General features: G+C 38.4%; 1 protein-coding gene across 1 annotated transcript in view; it reads left to right on the forward strand.

The window, feature by feature from the left end:
* The window catches only part of mad1l1 (mitotic arrest deficient 1 like 1), a 44,948-nt gene that overhangs the window by 16,030 nt on the left and 5,042 nt on the right, over positions 1 to 23,876 (forward strand). The window contains exons 16-17 of the mRNA XM_028415646.1: positions 8,440 to 8,671; positions 11,764 to 11,957. Coding sequence (XP_028271447.1) covers positions 8,440 to 8,671; positions 11,764 to 11,957 — 426 coding nt within the window. The remainder of the gene's footprint in view (positions 1 to 8,439; positions 8,672 to 11,763; positions 11,958 to 23,876) is intronic.

Consider the following 23,876-nt stretch of genomic DNA (forward strand, 5'->3'; position numbering starts at 1 on the left):
AAATCGGCCCCGATTATGTGATTTCAGACTCGATCGGAATCGGATGTTGCCTCCCGATCAGGACTCAGATATATATTTATTAGGGCTCTCAAAGTTAACGCCTTCTGTGCAGGGTGGCTCTGTGTCCTGTAGTGTAGGGGTATGACAGTTGCTTTTGGTGCGAGAGGTCCTGGGTTCGAGGTCTCGATGAGCTGCTGCGTGTCTGAAATCACCTAGCGTGGCGCTCTGGACACGCAGACACACACACACACAGGTTTTGCTGCAATTTATAGAGAAACTTGAAAGTATCGGATCGGGACTCGGTATCGGTAGATACTCAAAAGCAAATGACACGGGCTCGGACTCGAGGGCAAAAAAACCTGATTGGGACATCCCTAATATAAAGTCACTCCCATGGTTTAGACTATGGTTCAGATAGTGACTTTCTCTGATGACTTTTGGAGACTGACGTGAAAGCAGCTGTCCTCATCAAGCAGTGACCGTGAGCTCCACCCACACCTCAAACACTCACATGCGGTCAGTCTCACAGTAGCTTTATGCAGCAGTTTCAGCTGCAGTCAGTGCAGAGACAAGGCCCACACCACTCTGAGTCCAATTGTGTGCAAAGCTGCCGCAGGTCCCGTCAAGGCTTATAGAGCAGGATGCTAATAGCATATTTCAATGTTTTTGAATTGTAAACGCACAACCATGTAGAGACAGAAATGACATGCCGCCGTGCAAATAAGATAAATAACATGAGGCTATTTAGTTTGTTTAATAAAAGAACAAAGACCTGTTCTATAGGAAAGGTTACCTTAAATGACTCCTGTTTCATCTGGCGCTATATAGAAAATAAAATGAAATAAAATCGCCTTGACCTTCTAATATAATGATAGGGGAAACACTGAACTGATTCTTAAATATGGTGAATGTTAGAATATATATATTTTATGCTGATCTATGGTAATTCCAGAGTGTAAAAAAAAACTCAACAATGTTAACCGAACCCCTAGAGACAAACTGTTTCCAGTCTATACTGGAAATGTATTGCTAATTAAGCAAGCTAGCACATTATAGAGAGATTATAAGAGCACAGAGGGCGAAGAGGAGCAATGTAACTGAGGCATGTGTCTCATTGAATAACAACACAAACGCTGCCGCTTATGTCTCCGCCTCTCTCGCAGGCAGGTATATGCTCATTGAGCCTTGGTGATGCACGGCTTGACAAGTCTGTGTCTGCGCCGAGTAACGATGCTGCTCATAGAAAATGTATTGAAATAAAAGTATTCAAAATTATGTAGTGAAGTAGAAGTAGGAGAAAAAATAATACTCTAATAAAGTACAGTAGTTATGTAGTCCTACTTCGTTACTTTACACCTCTTGAATTTACAGAAATATCCAAATGTCTAAGACCAGTGAGGTCCACTTATGTACACACTCAACAAATTTAGGTTTCTGACTTCATTTTTGTGTTGAGTTTTTCCCTTGTACGTATTTCTTTAAACAACTATATTTTTTGGACTTCTAATGTGTGGTTGGTGCTACTGATCATGACACCTAATGAGTTCTCTCTTTGAGAAGGGAGCAAGTAGCTTTTAAGATTATGTGTTAGATTATGTACAGCAAAGCTTTCATCTTTTTCCCCTAGAAATACTGGATCCTTTATTTTCATAACATTTATTATAGATGACAAAAATGTGTGTACCATATTTTTTCCACCATGTGCTTAAAAGCTCAGAACTGTAATGGTAGAGGCTTTATGATTTGGAGTTATCGCTTGGGTATGGCTGTAGCAAAACATAAACTTGACTAATGATGCTTTGTATTGCATTGTAAATTTGAACTGAATATGCTGCGGATTGTTTTATTTAATTAATTACATTGATGGATGTTTGCTCAAATATTGTCTGAAAGGGTATCTTTGCAGTGTTTGGTTCAGTGTTTTTTGCAGACAAGTTTTTTGAACCTGTCAAGAAAGTGAAATGGAAAAAGAAATGGTTCATACACTGTAAAGAATCATTTCAGTAGCACATTGGTTTAACTTTGGTTTAATTAAACAGTAAGAAAAGACGTGTAGTTTCTTATGTAATGATTTGTATTTGAGGACCATAGGAGCAATAATGAGAGAGTTGTCATTGCTGTACTTGTCTTTGTGCTCTTGCTGTCACAGTAGTGTCTAGACGGAGCTAATTGTTGTCATTGCAAGCAGTTGCATCAAGGTAGTTATGCGTGTCCTTACATAATAATACACAGCCATAGTTTTCAGATTGAACATAATTTTTAGATTTTACTGATAAAATTCAATTCAATCAAATTCAATTTAGTGCTGTTGAAGATGTTAGTCTTTCTAATTGTAGATTACTGACTTTTATTATTAGCATTATTACTATTAAGTCAGCTGTATTTGTACAGCATCTTTTCAATCATAATTGTCTCTAGGTGCTTTACAAAAACCCAGAGTCTGACATTCACATCACTTCAGTCATATGTATAAACATAGTGAAATTTTTTCAAGTTGTTAGATAACAGTGTCTCACCTTCCCTTAGCCTGCTTTGTAACCTATGCACCTTCCGAGAGCAATGTCAGTGATAGCTGTTGTTGTCAAAAATAATTTCATAGAACTTCTTCCCTTAGTGATTATATAAATAACTGTTCCTGTTGACTTGAGTAACCAAGTCTGAGAAAAGAAGGTCACACTAGTACAATGTTCATATGGGTTTCCAGCATGTTGGAAGGATGACATTTTGCACTTCCCAGTTATTCCTGGCGTGCTCTTTTGCACTGCTTGTGTCTACATGCAGAGAAGGTGTAAAACCAAGAAGGAAGAAGACTAAGTCAGCCTTCCATGGCAGATGTTACAGCTCCACAGACTGTTTATCCATAACCTTCCTAAGGTCTCAAGTCCTTTTGACGGAGCCGGTCAGAGATGTTTGCGCTAATGCTACACAGACACGTTTTTATAAAAGACATCCTCACATAACCAACTGCAGGCATGGATGTGTGGGTGCTCAGCACAGATATAAGACACCCCTGCTGTGGGCTCTAACTGCTGTGGCACTTGTTAGTGATATTTATGCCCTGTTTGTGCAACTTGTCACACTACTGGTTACATCGAGGAAAAACCATTGACAGTTAAAAAAAAAGTATGGATGAAACTTCTATGACATCACCTATAGATTTCTGAAGCGTTGTTTTGAGTCCTTGTGGGAGGCTTTAGAACGTTGTTGCCCCACCTGTCACTCAAAGTAGCTATGCCTATAATTATGTGTAAACTCTTGTAAACTCTTAAAATAATTAAAACAAGTGAGTTATAAAAAAAAAATCACCCCCTTACAGTTGTCACTAAAAGGAAACTTATCCGTTCAAGTCATTTTTATACCAGCTGTACCAGCTCATACTCTGCTGTAGTTGCAGTTTTCAACAACATTGGCTTTGTTTCTCAGCCGCAGGGGTTGCTGCTTGGGATAAACTTTACAGCCTCATAGTGCCTTCATCCAACACTGATCAGCACTGCTGACCTGTAATTCCTGGAACCCTTCAGAAGAACATAGTCCTATACGATTTTGTGGATTGAATGCGTATGTTAGCTGAATTAGATCAAATGATACCATATATTTGTGTCCAGAATTGAGCCTTACAGGGATATGCCTTTTACTTCTCAATGCAGTGGATGCTACCACTATATGTTGAACTTTTCAGGCTTCATGTGCCACTGGGAATCTGGTACCTTTAGTGTGCCCTATACAAAACTCTTCAGCTAGTTCATTCTCAAATTTTATTTATGCAGGAAACACATGGAAATGTAACCACTTTGATTCATCCATGGTTCCCTAGTACTTGCTCAGCTACTTCACAGGGCTCATTATAACCTTGTCAACCTGCATTTTTAAAAAATTTTACTCAATTCCACCAAAAAGGGCAGTTTAGACTCAAAGGTTTAAATCAGTCATGTCAAAGACCTTCAACCCAAGCAGTGGATGGCGCTTCTTTTAAAACATTTCATTCTTTAAAACCGTGTCCTTGAATAGCAGATGGATGATGTGCTGCTAACAGATTTCATTTAAGCAGCAGTAGCTTTAGTCTTAATAACACATACCTTTCATGTATTGGTCATCTGATATATAAAATACATTGAGGCTAAACCTATCAATATCGAATACATTGAGGCTAAACCTATCAATATCGAGACTGGAGCTTCAGTCTATTTTATGATGTGACTCAGTCAGGAGGCCTGGCTCTCTAGTGTCTCTTCTATCTCTCCATTCATCCTCACTTTATCGGTTAATGTGGTTTAAGGCTGATAGCACCCTCAATGCTCACTTTCATGCACACTCACTCGGCATTAGTGTGTCACCTGTTCCGTCAGTGACTCATGTGTCCCCTGTGGTTGGTGCTGTGGTGAGTATATATGGGTGTTTCAGAGCGATTTGTTCAGCAGAGTTAAAAACAGACATTGTTCCCTGGACTTCGACCCCCTCCTTTTTTCCAGTTATACTATTTCTCCCTCCCCCCCTCCCTTTCTCTCTCTCGCTCATGCACTTGATCTCTTGCTGCTCTATTGCTCTCTCTCCCTGCCTCTTGCTCTTTATAAAACCGACTCTGCTCTCTTGTATTAGATGTGTTGTTATTGTTGTTCTATGAATAAGAGATATGTAGCCTTGGGCACTTAAAATGGCACTCCACCTTGCTGCACTGTAAATACTGGGTGGAAGTGTAGGTTGTATATATGCATGTAAATACATCCACCCGCCTAAATACACCATCTTAAGTATTGCAATATTAAGTTTGCTTACATGCTTTGAAGCTCAGGCAGTTTTACATTATTTTTTTGTTTTTGCTGCATTGACCTAAATTAAAATGTATAATTATGTAATCTCCATCCATTACATCTATAATGATATATGAGTACATTAATTTAAAAAAATGATCATACCATTATTCAGACTTAATCTAAAGGCAACGTGCTCTGTGCTCTATTGTCAAATAGAAACAAGTTTTATTTTTTCTTAGTCACTTTCAGCTCAGACCGTGCCTCCAGAAAGTAAGATGTGAATTCTACATCCAACTCATTCTTATTTTCTTTATCTTGACCTGGTTATAAAGAAGTATGTTTGAAAGGGTTTTTTATTACTTACTTTTTGTTACTTTTATTACCCAGAATGTAGCTGGGTGTTGAGGACTCTAATCTACATATCTGTCTCATACTATCTAATCTTGTGTTCTCGCAGTGTTTATCGTACTGCACATACAGACACATCTTTGAATCCACCCTCAGTTTACAGATGTAGAACTTCAAAAGGTTTACGCAGGAAGAAAATAAACCAGGCCTTTATGTGGCTGTGATGTGTTTGCAGTCCAGTTGAAAATTGATATAAATACACACATTCCCTGTTACTCATTTTGGAAAGCTCAATCTCTCTTTTCCTTTTAAATTATAGAAGGAGTTATTTATAAGCGTGTGAGGCATTTCTCCTCCATCCGTGTTGCTTTCTCCCTACACTAAAGGGGATGATATCCAACCACCCTTTGTTTGCACCATGTTCTGTAGAATGTCCTTCACTGTTCCCTTCCTCAGTTCTCCTTTCTCCTCCTCTGCCTTTTGCTTTAGTAGTTTATTTGGCAACCACTGCTTGGGGACATATAGAATCTAATTTAGCCAGTAATCAAGCACTTAGATTGGTGTGTATGTGCTCATGTTGTGTGTGTGTGTGTGTGTGTGTGTCTTCTTATATTGGCATTAAGCTAAGATAGACTCCTCTCATTTACCCAGACCTTACAGTCAGAGGGAAACAAAATAAAGAAGGTGGGAAATCATGTTTTAGGAAACGAAATTCACAGCCAATTCTGAGTTTTCCTCTTGGCCTATATCTACATGGAGTGTCTTTGGTTATGTAATATTGTGTCAGTGTGTTAGGTAGAACCCAACCAGTTTTGTACAATAACACAACTACATTAATAATGACATCAGTATTACATTTACTACAACATCAAGTGTTTGTTAAATCATTTAAATGTAAAAATAACTATTGTTACTTGCATATTTATTGGAGCAGTACTTACAAAACACTCAGTTGCCAGTTTCATAGGTTCTGCACACCTGCCACCAGCTAAGCTGCTCCCTGAATTTTGCCAACCAAGGATATCAGAACACAGTCAATCACCGCTGTGACCAAAGGATTTTCTACATTCACACGCACTAATTTTCATCTCATAATACAGAGAAACGCCTGCAGTGTAGAGCACCTGTCATTAAGGAGAGCTGCACAGCAGCACTAGTACATAGAGGAGAGCAACACACTGTAGAATACAAAGGAGAAAAAATAACATTCTGGCTTTAGCCAATACAGTCCACTAAAAACATGAGTTAGAACCAGAACCAGCTTCTCTAGTTTCTGTGTCATTTGTTTGTTTAGCAAAACTAAACATGAGTCAAATCCATTGCATTGCAGTTATGTCTCAGTAGTGCGTTAATATTTCCTAGGTGTACGTGTATTATGTGTTATCTTTCCAAGGATTAAGATGACACTATACAGCAACAAAATCATAATTACTTAAGGAAATATATCATTACTTAAGTTGCTAAGAAAGTTTTTACTTATTGATGCCTTATTGGTTGGCAAACGAAGGTTTTTTCTGCAAGCAACACACTTTGTGTGTGGGGCGTATTCTGCTGTTTTGGTCCGCTCCACTCTGTGCTGAGACCAAAGTGCAGCACAAATAGGCAATTGGATCTTCTTAACTTTTCTGTAGTTCCTTGTAATCTTTGTGGAGAAGAGTTTGGCAAGGTAGGTAAAACAGCAAGTTACACAGAACATGAAAGTTAGAAAGAAGTTAAGCGACTGGAGTAAAGCAAGTTGAACTTAAGATTCTCCTGTATAAGTGTTTTTGCAGGTGGTATTCACCCATGCAATGTACCGTAGGCATCGACATTTTGACTTAAAATGACTTCCTGTGAAATACTACATCAGAAAAAAGAATGATCTTTTTATATCTCTATTAAAGCCATAAACCTCAGCAGACCATTAAAGATGAAAAAAATCAACCGTCAGTACATTATTTGTGTGTAATTGTGACTGAAAGCATGGAATAATTGAAAAGCACTTTTGTTCTCGCATTTTTCTTTCCATTTATAACTGCGAATCACAATCGGCACACTTACTGCAATCACTTTTATAGAATTTGTGAGTAGTACATTTCTGTTCTGACAGAGACAAATACTGGTTGGATTCACATATTGTATGTTTTATTCCATAAGCTTTGACTTTGTGCATCAGTTTTTGTTATTATTAAAAATGGTATGTATAAATAACTGTCAAATGGTTTTTAGCTGTAAGGAAGAGAAACATTGGCAAGATGAGACTGAGCTGTTCTAGCATGCACTTCTCCTTCATGCCAAGAGTAATGGTACCATATTGTATCCTGTGTAATCTGCAGGAGAAAGAAAGCAGCTTTTGGCACACTGCCAGTCCACTCTGTCCCCCAGCACCATTTCGTCAAGCTTGTCAGGACCAACCAAGCCACACAGGCATGGCGGTCAGGGATGTTCTTTCTCAACATGTGACAGTCTGGGCTCACTAAGGTGGTCCCTGAGGCAGTGCGAAAAAAAGACAGCAGCTTTTTTATTATTGGGCTAACTTGCATTTTAGATTTTGCAGTGCTTTTTCATATACAATTAAAATCAATGTCCTTTCTTCTGTATTGTCCACTCCAGGGATTGGTTAAAATTGTAAATTTATGATGAATACAAATGCTGTTTCAGCAGTCAATCATGTTGTTGGTCAGTAGTTGAATTCCATTCCTGCCTGAGGCACCCACAGCAATACTTGACTCTTCATATTGATCTCACACCTGATCCATCTGCTAGAGCTTGTGGTTGTGAGCTCAGCGTGGCTCCTACACATGGTTTCTGTCTGAGCCTTTGGTTGGCAACCTACCCAACAAGTGAATCCTTTCTCTGAAGCCTTATGTTTTCCCTTTTATGGGCAGGATATTTTGTGTCCCTTTTCCCTAAATGCACTTACTTCTAAATTGTGCTTTAGAACTGCTGGTCACAAACCCATTCCATTGGTTTGGGTAGTCATTGAAAATAGGTAAATAATATAGTTTTCAGTGTATTGGTCCAAATTTGAAGATCGCTTTCCTAGAATCAGAGATGCAAACTTGAAGCCTGAACTTTGTTATGCTCTACTCTTTACTCCTCATATGTGTTATAACTAATATAACAAATCTTACTTGGATTCAGCGGGAAATCTTGTGTGGGACCCGGCTCGTATGGGAGACCCTCCTGCTGATGATCAGCAATAGGAGGTAGACAGGACGGAAGGGACAAAAGAGACACATAATTGAATCATCTTGCCTTTAGGGTTTAGACAAATAGGACACACTGAGAATGTTACTTAGTTGTATAGAAAAAAAACAACTGTAAGTGCAACTTATTGGTATATCTCTTTGTGTCTTAGGGGGACTACGACCCAGTCAAAACCAGAGTTCTTCACTTCAAATCAAACCCCACCTCTGTTGCCAAGCAAGAACGCCAGCAGGAAGCAGAGGCCCTTCGGGAGGAAGTTGCACATCTCAGGGAACTTGTACGCTCTTTGCAGCATGGTGGCGCTGTGGTGCATTCACAAGACAACTCCAGTGTGCACACTCCAGGTCTTGGACTCACTTTGCCACCCTCAAAGGAGGTGCTGGGTAAGAACCACTACTTGTCCACACATTTTCAGACTCACTTGTATTAAATTGGCTCATAGAGTTGTACTTTCCTGATTAGAACTGTTGGGCTGCATTGAGTCAATGTCACTATCACAGTCTGTTTTGATTGATGATCGATGATATACACATTGTTTAACATTGTGACGATTGGCCACAATCTGCATTTGATCGGTTACCTTATTTGGTTGTTTATACTTGATTGTCTGTCAACTTTGAGCAGGCAAATCTCATTTCATGAAATGTAACATATTAACCGAGAGAAACTTTTAATCTGCTCCCCGTACTGTCTGTCTTCTAAACACTAATGTGTTTCTATTGGAAAATGCTTCATTGGTATTTTAGGTCACAAAGGCCTCTCTCCCCTTGGGTGAGTATATGACAGACTGAGGGACAAGGTGTAATTGTTACAGGTTTAATATGTAATTATTCAGTTAATTTCAGTGTGGAATGTTTTGACTGATTGTTCTTGCGACAACAACAGTGCTCTAACCATTTTGTTCGCTGACATGGTCTCATTTCTCATCTTTTTTTTTCTCCGTCTCCCAGAATTCATTTGTTTTAACACTTAGTTTCATTTTTGTCTTCTCTGTTATTTCTTCGTTGTTCCTCACATATTCTTCATGCCATTTTATTTTATGTCAAATGCTAATTTAGTTTCAGTGTGTTCAATTTAGATAGCTCAGACCTAGTGTATGATATGTTCTTATCTTCAAGGCCAGGGTCGAAGTAATAGGATGTCACAAGAAGTATCTAACATCAGATGGATTAATTGTAATATCTTTGAGATTATATGAAAAACCATTTATTCTGTTTTTTTTCTTTTTTACTTTTTGTGACTTTACCTCACCTCACCATGGGATTTGATATACAGTTCAAAAGTCATATACTCAATATAACCGTTTCGTATTAGTTACAATTTGCAGAAAAAATTAAAAAAAATATCATTAACACATAGCTCTGATCTTTGTCCCCTTAATTTGTAGTAGCTTCAGTATTTAGTACAAATAGAAAATTCTTCTATCCATATTTAATTACACTGTTAAATTACACAATACACATACTTCTAAACCATGAGCAGATTTTTTTTTTATACTGTAGCCAAACATTTAATAGCAGTGTTAGTATGTCAGTGTGTCACTACATAGGTTTTAATGAGACTTTAAACAATTATGATAACAAACTATAAAATGCAGTTTTGAATTAACGTAATGGGGATTATTCCTTAATTTGGCTCATTGTTGAAACTAGGCTCCTTAGTGTAAAACTCAAGTATTTATTCAAAAATGAAATGAAGTAGTGAGGTAAGCTGCTGTTAAGTCTGATTGAATGCTTTACACATGACTGCATTTTGTAAATAAAGGAGTCCCTTTACTCTTTCTTATATAAAAGAAAAGAATTATAAAATACTTTGATATAGTAGCTTAGCACAACATTTAAGTGTTCACTTTTATGCATTTGTCTTTCTACTGAAATAATGAAATGAATGACAGTTATGTCACATTCCTGAAGTCTTGAAACAATATTTGACATACAGGAAGAGCCCAGTCGCTCAGGAGACAGATGCACAAACAGATTTTTAGGTTTATGCTGTCTAGCCGTTTGGAAAACAGTGGCAGATAATAATGTATTGGGTGGAGATGTATGAACAAAGAATGATGGGTTTCATCCCTGACTGAATGGAAATGACTAATTCTAAAGCTACTGTATGTGTAATAGTGCATGAAAACATATTTCTGGCTGATTGGTGCATATGATATGAGAGTTTGAGTGAGTGATAATTGGTTTGGATGGTGTTGGAGCTATGTTTGATGTGTGTAAATATGACTTATATTTGCTTATAGTAGAGTTTCTCCTGTTTAATTTGATATGCAATATGATTATAATGAAAAGGGGTTTAAAGGGTTAAGGAAAGTATGAGTCTTGTCAATTTAGATACACATTTCAGCAATTTAAATGGTTTTGACCTTAAAACAATTCACCTACAAAAGCTAAAGTTGGAGACAAAATGATTAGCCCCTGTGATAAAATATTATTTTATATTTAAGTGCTGTTTTAAAGAGTAAATTTTAACACAAGGTAGTCTGTGCTTTAACTGAAAACAGGCTAATAATTTTGTCCCCTACTGTAAGTTTTCAGAAATGTTAAGTTTAAACTGCATTGTCCACATTGTCTTTCTGTCATGGTCCAGCCTGGTTTAACTTTTTGTCAGATTTATAAGTATATATGAGAGAAATAAGACCATGAGCGCATATCATGTGTTTATAATGTGTTTTTTGACATAAGGAATGCGACTGAGGATCAACTGTTTGGTGAAGAAGGGAGCTTTTCCTAGTTTATGTATTGAAGTCTTGACGGTGCTTTTTAATTAGAGCATTCTGTCTACCTTTGAGTGTTGTCTGGGCCTGTTGAAAGGAGACAATAATACAATCTCACCTAAGATGCCTTAGTTTAGATGAAAGGGTTCAAATGAAGGTATAATTTTTTTGGGAGCTGCCATTAAATATTGTCTAACTGTTGTGATGCCAGTATTAGTGAGGGGGATAAAAGCTAGTCCCAGCTCTCTGATTCGTTGTCAGTGAATGTGAGAAGCACCCACGAGTAAATGTGTGATTGTTCTGTTTGTCACACTCCTTTTTAGGTTTGTCGTATTTTGTACAATCACATACTCATGGGCTTACATATCTCTTGTACCTTTTTCTAATACCATGTAAATAAGTCACTTCATTTCGAGTCCTTTTTCTGAAGACAACCTCATTTCTTTGACTTTTTAAATCAAGCCTCCTAATTAAAGTAATTATCACAAATTGATTTTCAACAAATGAAAGTCAAGCTTCACCTTGTTTCTCCTCTCTTTTCTCCCCGCTGGGAGATGGAACTGACTGCCTTAGTCACTTCTCCACTCATTGCATTATAGTACTTTGTAAACGTTCAGTGAGCAGATGGACTGTTGAGTTGAGCATGTCCTTTTGGACACAATGGGGAAGAAGTCTTGTGCATGTGAAGCATAAGCATATGTGCATGATTTGCCTGTACAGACAAGTCATAATCATTCAGTGTTGTGTGTGTTGCAGATTTACGTAAGCAAATGGAGAGCTCAGAGCTCAGAAACCAGCGGCTAAAGGAGGTGTTTCAGAGGAAAATTCAGGAGTTCCGTACAGTCTGCTACGTCCTGACTGGCTACCAGATTGATGTAACCACTGAGAACCAATACAGGCTTACCTCAGTCTATGCAGAGCACATGGAGGACTCCTTACTCTTCAAAAAGGTATGTCCGCTTAACATCTCACACTGCATATGGTGATACTTGCATGCACAAACTTGAATGAGTTATGTTCAAATATAGACCACAATTTAAAACCAAATCCTAATGTTGTGATAAGATAAGACTTTATTAATCCTGGAGGAAATTCTGATCTCAGATTTCCAGCTTCTATACTATTACTATGTCTTTGAAATGCATACATATATAGCTAAGCAGTTGTTGAGTTGCTCGTAGGTGTGAGCCGGTAAGTGTATGTGCACTAATCATTTAACCGAAGTGGAAAAAATAGACACAACATCAAAATTCCTACAGGCTGAAGCATCTGTACATGGGTTGATATCTTTCTCAATGACTTCTTACACAAATGCTGCAGGAAGTGCAATTTTGACCTTGTCAGGTGTTTTCCCTCACTTTTTTTTTAAACTGTTTCACCTATATCCATGTTCATGCCCCATTACACTACTTTATAGCTTTGTGCTAGATGTTGCCATGTAGTGAGAGGAGGACTATGCCAACAGAGACCATCTTGCTGTGTGTGTGTGTGTGAGAGAGAGAGTATGAAAGGAACAGAGTGATGGCTGGGCAATGTCACAGGGCTGGGCTGCATTAATCGATCACCATTCCCCACACACTCATTGAGCGTGCTAAATAAAAACTGTACGTGTGACTGTCCCTTAGCTGTTGGGCAAATCCTTTTCTTAAGTAGCTTTACAGGAAAAAAACATCCTCTTGTGCTCCCTATGCACTTACCTCTTCATCTCTTTTCTTCCTTTCATCTCTCCATCTTGTCCTGCTTTCCCTCTTTAGCCTTCTACGTTTGATTAGCTCTCCCTCTGCTGCTGTGATCGGGGTGTGTAGCAGTAGCTAATCACCGTGTTGTTGCTGTGTTGTGGTATGAAAGGGGGTCTCTAGCTGGAACATAAACCGTGGAAAATCCATACCAGGAAGGTAGAAGTCAGCTTTATTACCTTGGCAGGTAATTATTGTGGTCAAGTGCTAGATGATAGGAACTGACCATTAGTGCCTTGCTCAATGACTCATTCACATACTGCTGAAGTAGAGAACAGCATAAAAATATGAACTAGAGGGGTGTGTGTTTGTGTTTTTTTTCTTTCCTGCTTGCTGGTGTGTCCAATCTGCTCCATCGAACCCACCTGCGACCCTGCCAGAAGAGATAATTCACTGTCAATATTTATTAACCTCAGACTGTGTCCATAAAATGCACAGACACACACACACAATCATAATGCCCCCATGGTGCACACTGTCACACTCAAATGCACACATACCTGCTTCAATCTCAACACTCTGTCTCATCACACGTCACCTCCTACCACCACCAACATGTGCACAGTTGCATACAAATGTAAAGACACACATACATACCCTAAACAGATGCCAACACCTCCAGTATTAGTATTCAGGGAATTCACCACTGTGAATATGTATGACATGCATGCCTGGTGGCCTATGGGAGCAGAGATGCCTGAACTACTAATGGAATATGGTGTTCACAAGAACACCAGCACTTAAGGAATCACCTACATAAATACACATGAATGCAGTCCATGTGCATAAAATGCTTTTTAAGCATATTTTGAGTGTAATCTAAGTTATTGGAATAAAAAGTGGACTAATTGCAGGATGAAGACATGAGTGGAGAAGAACTGGAGGGGATTTTAAATGGGAAGCATAGAAGTCTTTACAAATAGGATTCTAATGTTATTCACCTCAGCCAAGAGGGTTGCCAGATAATCCTGCTAATATTCCCCTCTAGCAGAGGCACCCAAATCTCCCTCCTATGGTGTAAGCTGTTTAACCGGCAACAGCTTAGTTAACCCTTTTTTCACCATGCATTCATCATTGATGATGAGCCAGTTTGTACAATTTCTTAGTGAAAACCATACTAAAACCTCCAGGGCCGAGACATGGAGCCAATTGCAGTTCACATCGCAGCCACTATGGGCTCGCTCCAAAAGCAAACTGATCTCCATAGACTCCCATGTTAAAGTGGCAGAATTACATCAGAAATAAACATGTTTGCAGCCTGACCTAAACATGTTTAAGATGAAAGCCAAATTATTTTACATAAATGGAAATATATATGCAGAGACAGATAACAGAAGATCTTTTTCACAGCTATACTATAGTAATATTACTGCAAATCGCTGTCATACTAATACATTACTAACTGCCATAGGATAATGTAGAACAATAAAAGTACCAGTATAGATATTATTCCCTCATTGTGCTTAGCAGTATTGCTTTGAGCCATCCAACTGGCATAGCTCTTGGCTTGTGATGTTAGTCAGCTGTCAGTCAATCAGTCTGACACTGGCCCAGAGTGACACACTGTTTCAACAACTATTATAAAGTACCTTGCCTTTGACAGACAATTATATTCTTCGGAGGCTGAATCTTTCTGACAGGTAATCCCTTGACTTTTTATCTACTACCAGATAAACATCTCTGCTAAGTGACCAACACTGAAAACATTGTAGTAGAAATTTGTCTTTGTGGCCATTTTCAAAACCATGAAATATAGGATATAATACAGTGGAAATAATGAGTTGTAATACAATAGAAATAACATCATCACTAAAGACATACCTGAACAAATCTAGATGTGGAACTAGGTCCAGTTGATGCCATTGCCATTAAATATATCAAACTCTAGATATATTTGTTTACTTCAAAGTCAGTCTCATTATCTTGGCATCTCCAATGTGCTGTTGGATCAGATTTACAGAGAAATGTCAGAGGCCTGTTTGAGTCTTTAAACAACTGGTCCTAAAGTGGTGGAGATCAAAAGTTGTGCGTGTCAAAGTTGACTATAATTGGTCTTTTACACTGTTGTAAACAGGAAACAGGGCTGCTGCAAAGCTGCTTATTTGCAGATACCAGTAGTTTATCTAGAGAAATGCTGTTTTGCAATAATGGGTTAATGATAATATAATGATATGTTAAAATGGCAGTGATGCCAGAATTATCTTGATAGGCAAAGTGGGCAGAAAATGTTTTGTGCATTAGTCTTACTTGTGTGTGTGTGTGTGTGTATAATTTATATTTTTAGCTCACCCCCTGGGTGAAAGGGCTGATTAGCATCAGTGATTAGGTATTTATGAGGCTCTGCTAATCAGCGAGATAAACACCTTAGCTGTGTGAGTGACTGAGTTTGTCATTGGAACATTTTTCTTTTTGAAGTATTAAAAAGATGGAGTCAATGCCTGCGTGTCGTATTAGTATGAATCAAATTAAAGCATCACTTAAAAAGAACAGACAGTAAATCAGATACAGGAGAAACGTGCTAGCTGCTGCTTAAATAGTGCATTTTTAAAAATGTATTTGTAAATAAATTATAAAGTATAAAACTGCATCTCATTTTCCCTTTTGGGCAGGCAGGCAACTTAACTCGGGCATTTCATGTCAGAAAAAAAAATTGACTTCCGTGTTTGATTTGACTGTTTTTTGACTGATTTTGCACTTTAGAAACTTGAGTTGAGCAACTTCAGTTGAGTCAGACCAGTTAAAAAAATAAGAGAGGCGCATTGTAGACAAACAAGTCTTACAAGTTGTTTGTCTCTGTAAGTAATCTCCCAAAGCAGACCCACTGCTGGGCTTACACACCTCTGCTATTGATTAGCTCATTAACAAATAAACAAACACACACACAGACACAGAACTCTCAGCAGCAGTGACTAAAAACTTCTAGATGTTCTCTATCGACTGACTTTTCTTTTTCTAATTTCTTTCCTTTCCTCCTTTGCTCTTTCTTACTCATCCTTCACTTCCTTGACACTGTCTCCCTGTCTTTCCTTCCTAATGAAAGGAAAAGATAGAATCTCAGGGCCAGCTCATTAAAACATACTCCCAATTAACTGTCAACTGTCTCACCAGAGAGATGGAGGGAAAGAAAAAAGTGTGAAGGAATGGCAGAGAGTAGGTGCTGTACTTGAGTAGAAGCAGCGAAGAAGGGCCTTCTAAGAAAGCAAAATAATTTGTGTCTATGTGTGAGAGTGGGTGAAGGCAGAGGACGGTTAATGAAGTACAGTTTATGAACACTGTCGGGTCTTAATGACCTGTCTCTGTTTTATCAGCCACTTGGGAATGATTAACACCACACAAATGTTCCTTTGCCTACGAGCGTGTGTGTAACACACATTGTAAGCCATCACTGCTCCAATGATTTATCCATATCTCTCTTATAGCTTATTTTTAAATGCTGGGCTGGTATGTGGCTGTAGCAGTCAGGAGCTCATGCAGTGGTATCCAGCTGGGACAGTGGCTGGAAAAGGTTTCTGATGTCACTCTTTGGTGGTCACCCTGCAATATGAAGCTATCTTTCCCCTCGCTTTTTTACTGACCGAATGGATGTAATGACACACAGACTAGTCTTTGTGGGGGGAAAAAATGAAAGGTGTCATATTTCTCATATCTTTAACACAATGGCTGAGTAGTGTCATGTTTGTCTAGGGGTGAGGGGACGAGGACAGGTGGAGTAAGGGTGATGTGAAATAATAACAGGGTCGGAGTTACGAGCGATAATTCGTTTACTCTTAAGATTCGTAATAAAATATAGTACAATGAATAAATGCAGTAAAGCAGGCATTCAGCCGTGCAAGGTAGTCAAACGACTAAAAATGAACAAGTCCTAATAAATGTAAATCCACTCACAAAAGGTGCGCTGGTTAAACAAACAAAGAAAGGGCTATCAAACTATCAAAGCCTATCTAGAAACAAACACAGAACTATTCTTAGTAAATGAATGGTGTGCAAACAAACAAACAAACAGGCACACGACTGAAAACTACTCGCTAGGAGTGAAAAGGTTACACAACACAAAATCACACTCACAGTGGCAACGTAAAGGTTCCCAGATCACACAAATCACAGTCAGCCTACTGAGAGTGGCAGCACGAAGGTTCACAGAACAGCAATCGGTATGAGCAATAGAGTACACGAGGCGGGAAAACTACAGTCTTACAGAGCAGTCGCTCAGCAGTGTTTAAACGTCCTTGGAATTCTCTGAATTCTCCGAAGTTCTCCGTCGTAATGCAGTTGCTCCCGGGGTTTTATAGTCGACGCCTCTCGTGACATTGTCGTGGGTTGGCGTGGCGCTCATCCAACTGTCCAATGAAAAGTTCATGCGAGGTGGGGGTGTGTCACTTCCTTCCTCTTCGTACTTCTCAATATGCATATATGCTCCTGTCAGTCAGACACACCTTCCACTCAACGCAACGTCACTCACTCACAAACGGACCGGGGGCCGTAACAAGTAGGCTGACAAATATTCAGCTGTCAAATGTTCACCTTTGAAACCCTCTTAAGACAAGCAGAGCCCCCCTATATTTTCAATTCTGAAGTCTGGTGTATTGCAGATGCATTTAGATTTTCATCTTCTCATTGTTCTGTCTGTTCCTTCTGAGAAGATAATTCAACTGTAGCTGTTGTAGCACTGTGGTAAATCTATTTTTAGCTGAATCAAACAAGGTTGTGATGCACACTAAAGACCAAAGTAGTATTAGAAATATCTTCCAACATGTTGGTTAGCCCCTGTTGTGGTGCTGAACCCTGCAAAAGTTATCTGTAAAACTGACTTAACAGTACATAGGTTCCTGTTGTGTATTATTGTGAGTCATCTAAAATGTCTTGGTGTGTGTTAGCTAATGTCTATATGCATAAAACAGAGTTGAGAGTAATGAAAATCAAAGTAGAAAAGATAGATGAGTAGGTGTTTTAAATATTTTTTGGAAAAAAAGAGCGGTTTCCTGGGACTGACTTTCCCTTTGCTCACTGACTGAAACAAAACACTCACGGATGTATTGCTGATAGCTACAAAGATAAACACGAAGAAAGCATTGATAAACAGTAAACACAAAGGCTGATGGGAATACAAGGGTGAATAAATTAACTGCATTTTCAGTGGGTATGACTTTATGTTTTTAAACCATCAGAGAGAAATCTTGGTGTTAAGATCCCAGAGAGAGAAGACCATGTTGACTGTGATTTCTCCTGACAGTTTCCTGTCCTGCTTGCCCTCAGGGTTTGTATGTGTATATGTGTGTGTCTGTGTGCGAAGGTTTGCATGCCCCCTCTTGTTGGTGTCACCAGCTCCTCTGGTCGATGTTCAGAACATATGTCTGCTGTCTCCATGGTAACGTGATACATCACAACCACACATCAGTCCACCTGAGGTCACACATATTTCTTAGCTTGAGAACGCTGCTCCAGCTCTGTCACAAGCTTAAACGAGAGCTGTCGTCTTACTTTAAATTGTATCACTTAAACTAGTGATTTACATGCTACCGGGTTGTGTTGGCTGTTAGAGTTAAGGTCAGTGTGACTGTCAGGGCTTATAACTGGCTTACATGTGCACAAGTAGGAGCTAAAACGGCAGGTTGTCCATATAGAGCGTTGCACAATAATCTTTGTGGTACGCTAGGTGCCAGGTACAGACATCAGAGATTGTGTGGAATAAAAAACACAGGAACGCAGCTATGTGTTAACATGAAAAATCAATTGCAAATTTTCTTAGTGTTATGGCAACTCATGCTTTAGGGCTGAATTATTTTTTGGAACATTTCTAAAAACAAAACACTGAAGCTTGATTGCTCAGACAATAATAAGTTTTGGCATTTGGCCAATACAACAGTCTGGAACTTTCTTTAAGGGAAGGAATAACCTGGCAAGCTCGGCCACAGCAAAAGACCTGGTAGACTACAGAATAAAAAAAAAACCTGAAAACTAAAGTGAGTGAGTAAAGGGTTTTTTTTTTTGTTCTTTGAACAAATCTTGAAGAAAAACCCATTCACATAATGTAGCCAGGTAAAGACCTCTCTGAAGGAGGTCTACAGTCAAGACATGGCTTCATGAATGTAAATGCAGAATGCTGGTCAGGCTAAAAAACAGATCAGACTGCTAGAAAACCCAGTTGTGGAATAAGATTCTTCTGACTGACAATACCAAGATGAACTCGCACACCGCAAGAGTAATCTTTGCAGAAGGAAAGGGACAGCTCATGATCCATCTTGAGTGTTTTCACATTCTATATGGAAGTATAATAGGATCAAATGTCAACACATTTCATCATTGTTACAATTTTTATGAACCTGACTGTATATCGTTGAGACGCTTCCAGAATTTTGTTTTTGTAAACTCACGTGCAACCCAAGTTATGTCATAGTTCTGTTTGAGTTGGAAGTTAACTCCAAGTTCCCTCATTTACAACAAGCAAGCATGTGTGATTCTAAGTTTCCGCTGCTTCCATGAAAACTCTCCCTATAATTTTAGTTAATCAACATTACCGTTACTTGACTGGCTTTGCTGCAAAACTATGCTCTTGGCTGATTAGTATTCTCTTTGTAATGCATAAGGCATTTTTATAATGTAAAGTTTTAATTATATTGTGGCACTAGCAATTTATAAATTATACTTATTCAAAGAGCACTTTTAAAACAATTTGGTTTTCAGCCTGATTTGCATGATGTTTACCTCCATAAAGTGAGATTTTAAACCAAAATGTTGAAGCAGTCTCAGCATGTTCACCTTTGAAAAGACAAGAGTCCTGGAGATAAATGATAACATGAGAACATTTTTTGTGCTGCATACACAGAATTAATGAATAAATAGGCAAACAATGTTTACAAAGCATTTGGCAGCCGATGGTTGGGCCAAGAAAGAGATACATTAGCTTGGTAATTGTAACAAGCTTATATTATACATCTGCCCCAAACTACAGCTGTAATATTAAACACATGCATTTAGTAAACACTGTGTACAATAACATAAAAACTGCTCAAAATTCCAGCAACAAAATGTTGTTTACTGGCTCAGTTTGTTTTCCTATCTGAGATGCACACTGCATATAATGTGCCATAGCTTATAGGTGTTGCATATAATGCAATTTCTCTGTCTCGCATTATTTATTGATGGAAAAATCCCTTCCAGTGATGAGTGTCTGGGAGTCATATCATGCTCTTTTTACTTTTTTGCCGGTATGGGAAAGGATTGTAACATCACTTCCTTATACTGCCTAAATGCCTGTGTACTGATGTGAAAGACTGTTGTTAGAAACTGATCTCTAATCAACCAGATGACTTGCTGTCAGTAGTCACATGTTATCTGTGGTGTCTGTCAAGACAAACTATTCTATATGTGACTGTAGTTTTTGCTGATTCTGTGGAAATCTAAACTAGAACGAGCAACTGCCTCTTTCATTGTGAGTCCATCTACAGGTCCAGTAATAATGTTGCAGAAGGCAGAAATTTAAACCACATGGCTTTTTATGGTAGATGTTCAAGTGATGTTCACGTTTGCCCCCAAGGGCTTTGCCTCCCTTATGTTAACTTACTATATCCAACATTTGTTATTGTAAGACATCCCAATTCAAAGCCTTTCCTGACTGCAGGTTACTCAGCACTCTGATGTCGCCAAACCCAGAACTGTACGCTGTAGCTTGGTTACAGCTGACCGAATATGCTTAGTTTGCTCACTCTGTAATGTAATCAATACCAAAGTACAGTCGGATTATTGATTAGATAACAATATCTAAATTGTTTACTGGTGGGACTGATTTTTGGATAATGCTTTGCGTAAAATACTTCGTTTTCTCTGCATTAATGAAAAAGGTGATGGTAAAGTCAGGTCAATTATAAGAGGAATATAAAATAACCAAAAACAAAACAGTTCAGAGCTGATTTAGTTTACATCTTAAGTTCATCATAAGATGCCAATAACAGCCATAAGTAATTCCATGTTTTATTTATTCATGCTACTGAGAATCAGTTAATTGCACTTGATTAGTTACAACTGGTAGATATATGTACTTGTGTATTTATTGTGTATTCATTGTTTACATGCATGTTGCTTTTAAAGTCAGTAAACATATAGTTGATGAGAATATAAATATGAATAGCCGTCTTGCTTATTTATTCTTGGTTGGAGCTCTACGCCATCTTTTTTTCCCCTCTCTCCCCCCGACATCCGCCTCCTGACTCCAGAAAAATGCCAAAATCTGCATTTAAATTGAAAGCTGTTCATCTGCATATTTCTGATTATTCAATTAATTTGCCTTCTGTTTTTCACTCCCCACCAATCAACAGCTAGGCCATCTAGTGAAATTGTTTATTGGTGATGGGGTGACACTACTGTTGGTGGCACAGTCACGTGTATGTATGTGTCCTATTTATTCTTTGACTGGTGGCTAAGTGTAATTTTTTGAAATTCACTGCACTTTTGTCACTGCAGTGAGATGAACTGGAAAGAGGTCTCTGCAGCTGAGGGAAGAACGAAGTAGACAGTGAGGTACAGAGAGGGAAAGTTTCATTAGCAGTGGAGAGCAGAGACAGGGGTCAACTGATCTGTGAACTGCATGTCACCACCTCAATATAAAACCATCTGTCACTTCAACACATGCACCCAGAGTCTGAGACCTCAGATTTAACAGAACAGTCGCAAAGACCAGTGCAAAGCAGCAGACCTTGCCTGTAAGGACAGTAAGGGGAAGAGGAGGGGAAGCAGAATATAAATGCGAAGTGGTGATTAATCATTATCTACCCACCATTACTTGTCTAAACTTTCAAACGGCTGTGCCAGTCACAGTTATACATAATAGAAACAGCTTATCAAGTAGGAATTAGAATGCAGAGAGTTTCACTAACAAATAACATTTGGTGTTGGGACCTCTAAGAATGTAAGAGAATATGATTCATGCAAGAGTTTCCTTTTAAAGTTGAATTTTAGTCTGTAGACATGTCTTCTTTTCATCTTTTTTTGTAGAATTTTATATTGCACTAATCCAATAATTTTAATAAAAGCCTCAATAAATTAGTATCACTGCAGTGGGGATAATGAGGAACTCATTTTGGATTGAAATTGGCTACAATTACATTGAACATTAATGGTTCTGCTGCCAAACTGTGAGAGAATAAATAGTTTATTGAGGTCGTTTGATGGCATCAATCAGCTAAGACTATCTAAAGGGAGAGATGTTTTTTTTCTCTAAAAAGATTTAACTTGCTGCTATTAAATTTAATGAACCACATTCCGTGTGCATCAAGTCATATCACAATTTAAAATAATGATAAATATTTTTAAACACCACTTTATCCAGAAGAGTTGAAAAAAGGGCAGACATGGTTGCCCATGGTCAGCTTGAGGTTTTGATGTGCAGGGAGCAGCAGACGACGGGTTACAGAGAGGCACGGAGGAAAAGGTTATATCAGGCTTTGGCCACAGAGACGATACTTGTCACTAGGATCATGTCATTGTTGGTTTTGGCCTTTTTCTTCAGAGATGATTTTTTCTTAAACATTCACACATTTCCCACATTTTCATTAATAGTAAGTTTGAACTTGCAAAGATGTTTAGAGTCATCAAATCGGCATGTTCTCAGTGACATTACAGCATTACCAAAACTTCCTTTCTTTGGCATGACAACAGAGGCATCACTGGTTTTGTGTTAACTATCTAACAGTGTGGATGTTCACTCTTTTCATATGACCCTGTCTGAGAGGAGCATGATTGTCATTCAGGCAGTATGCAGCTCCTTGGTAGGGTGAGGTCACTATAAAGCCCCGCCCTGCATCGCAAGCCAGAAAGTATTGATTTCCTTTAATTGGATAGACAAATGAAAAGATGAATGGGATAGCATTTCTCTCCTAGGTCTGTCTTTAGCTTTTTTTTTTGCACAGGTTTTTCTTGTTAGAATCCTAACCCTGATCTTGAGGAAACAATTGGAAAGTTTCAGTTCTTTGTGAGTATTTTGATGCTAGGCGAGTCTGTTGTCACCTTGTGGGAGACCTAATTGTCACCTTGATTTTTTTCCTTTTCCTTTTCTTTGATCAATCTGAAATCCAGTTGTTTTTAAATATAAAGGAGAAGCTTGTTTTCACAAAGGTCAAACATTGTTTAAAACACATTTTAGGAAAGCGTGAATATGCAAATAAACATCGATAAGGTCAGCATTTGAATTTTTTACAATCTCTTGACCTTTTATTAACTCTTTTTGATTTGCAGAGAGAAAGAGCAAAAAAAAAACAAGTGTTGCTGAACCTTCGGCCCATTGGGTTTGTTTAAAATACACTTTTCTTTAAACCTTTAAAATCATCTCTCTTGTGATTGCATTTTTAGAACAGCTTTCATTGAATATTTCATTTTGTAAACACAAATGATTAACGGTTGGTCTGGCTTTAATGTGATAACAAACAAAATTGACTCATCCACTCCATCTGTCCTGTAGTGCAAGATGTTTTACCATATGCGAACAGAATTGCACACTTGTAGGCAGTTTACCCAATATAAATAAAGTGCAGTTAATTTACAGTCACTTAGCAATCAGGTATGCATCCTGGTTCAACATAAAGCTGGCTAATTTCATTAATTTATAAACTCAATTAGGCATATTTGTGTAGCACCTGCCAGTCAGAGCAGAAATGCTTTCATTTTTTCAGCCTTTTCCTGTTTTTGTCCTCACAGCGTAATGTTCAGTTCCATCCAACTCTTCATGTTTGGGGTTAGTTCAGTTTTTAATATCACCTGCTTGCCTACCATGGACTTAAAATATCACCACCTACAGAAAGCTAAACCATTATAAAACACTGTATTCTTACACTGAAATGAACATTACCTGTCTTCCATCTATAGAGCGTACTTCTAGAGTTTTGCATTCGTTTACGAGCAAAAGGGCTGCAGCTCAGTCTACAAGATCATACTTGTGAGGAATTAGATAAATGTAGGAAGAACACACCATCACAGCTGAGAGTCTGGGACCACTGGATGTTCAGAATAGTGGTGAATAGGTTCTAGCAGGGTCAGCCGTCTTTGAAATTGCACAAACATTTGAAACATAACGCAAAGACTTTGGCCTGCACATGGAGGGTAAAATGTATATATAGCATACTCTATGCTGAACAAAATCATACC

The sequence above is a fragment of the Parambassis ranga genome, chromosome 1 (genome assembly GCF_900634625.1).
Source record: "Parambassis ranga chromosome 1, fParRan2.1, whole genome shotgun sequence".
Taxonomy (NCBI): Eukaryota; Metazoa; Chordata; class Actinopteri; family Ambassidae; genus Parambassis; species Parambassis ranga.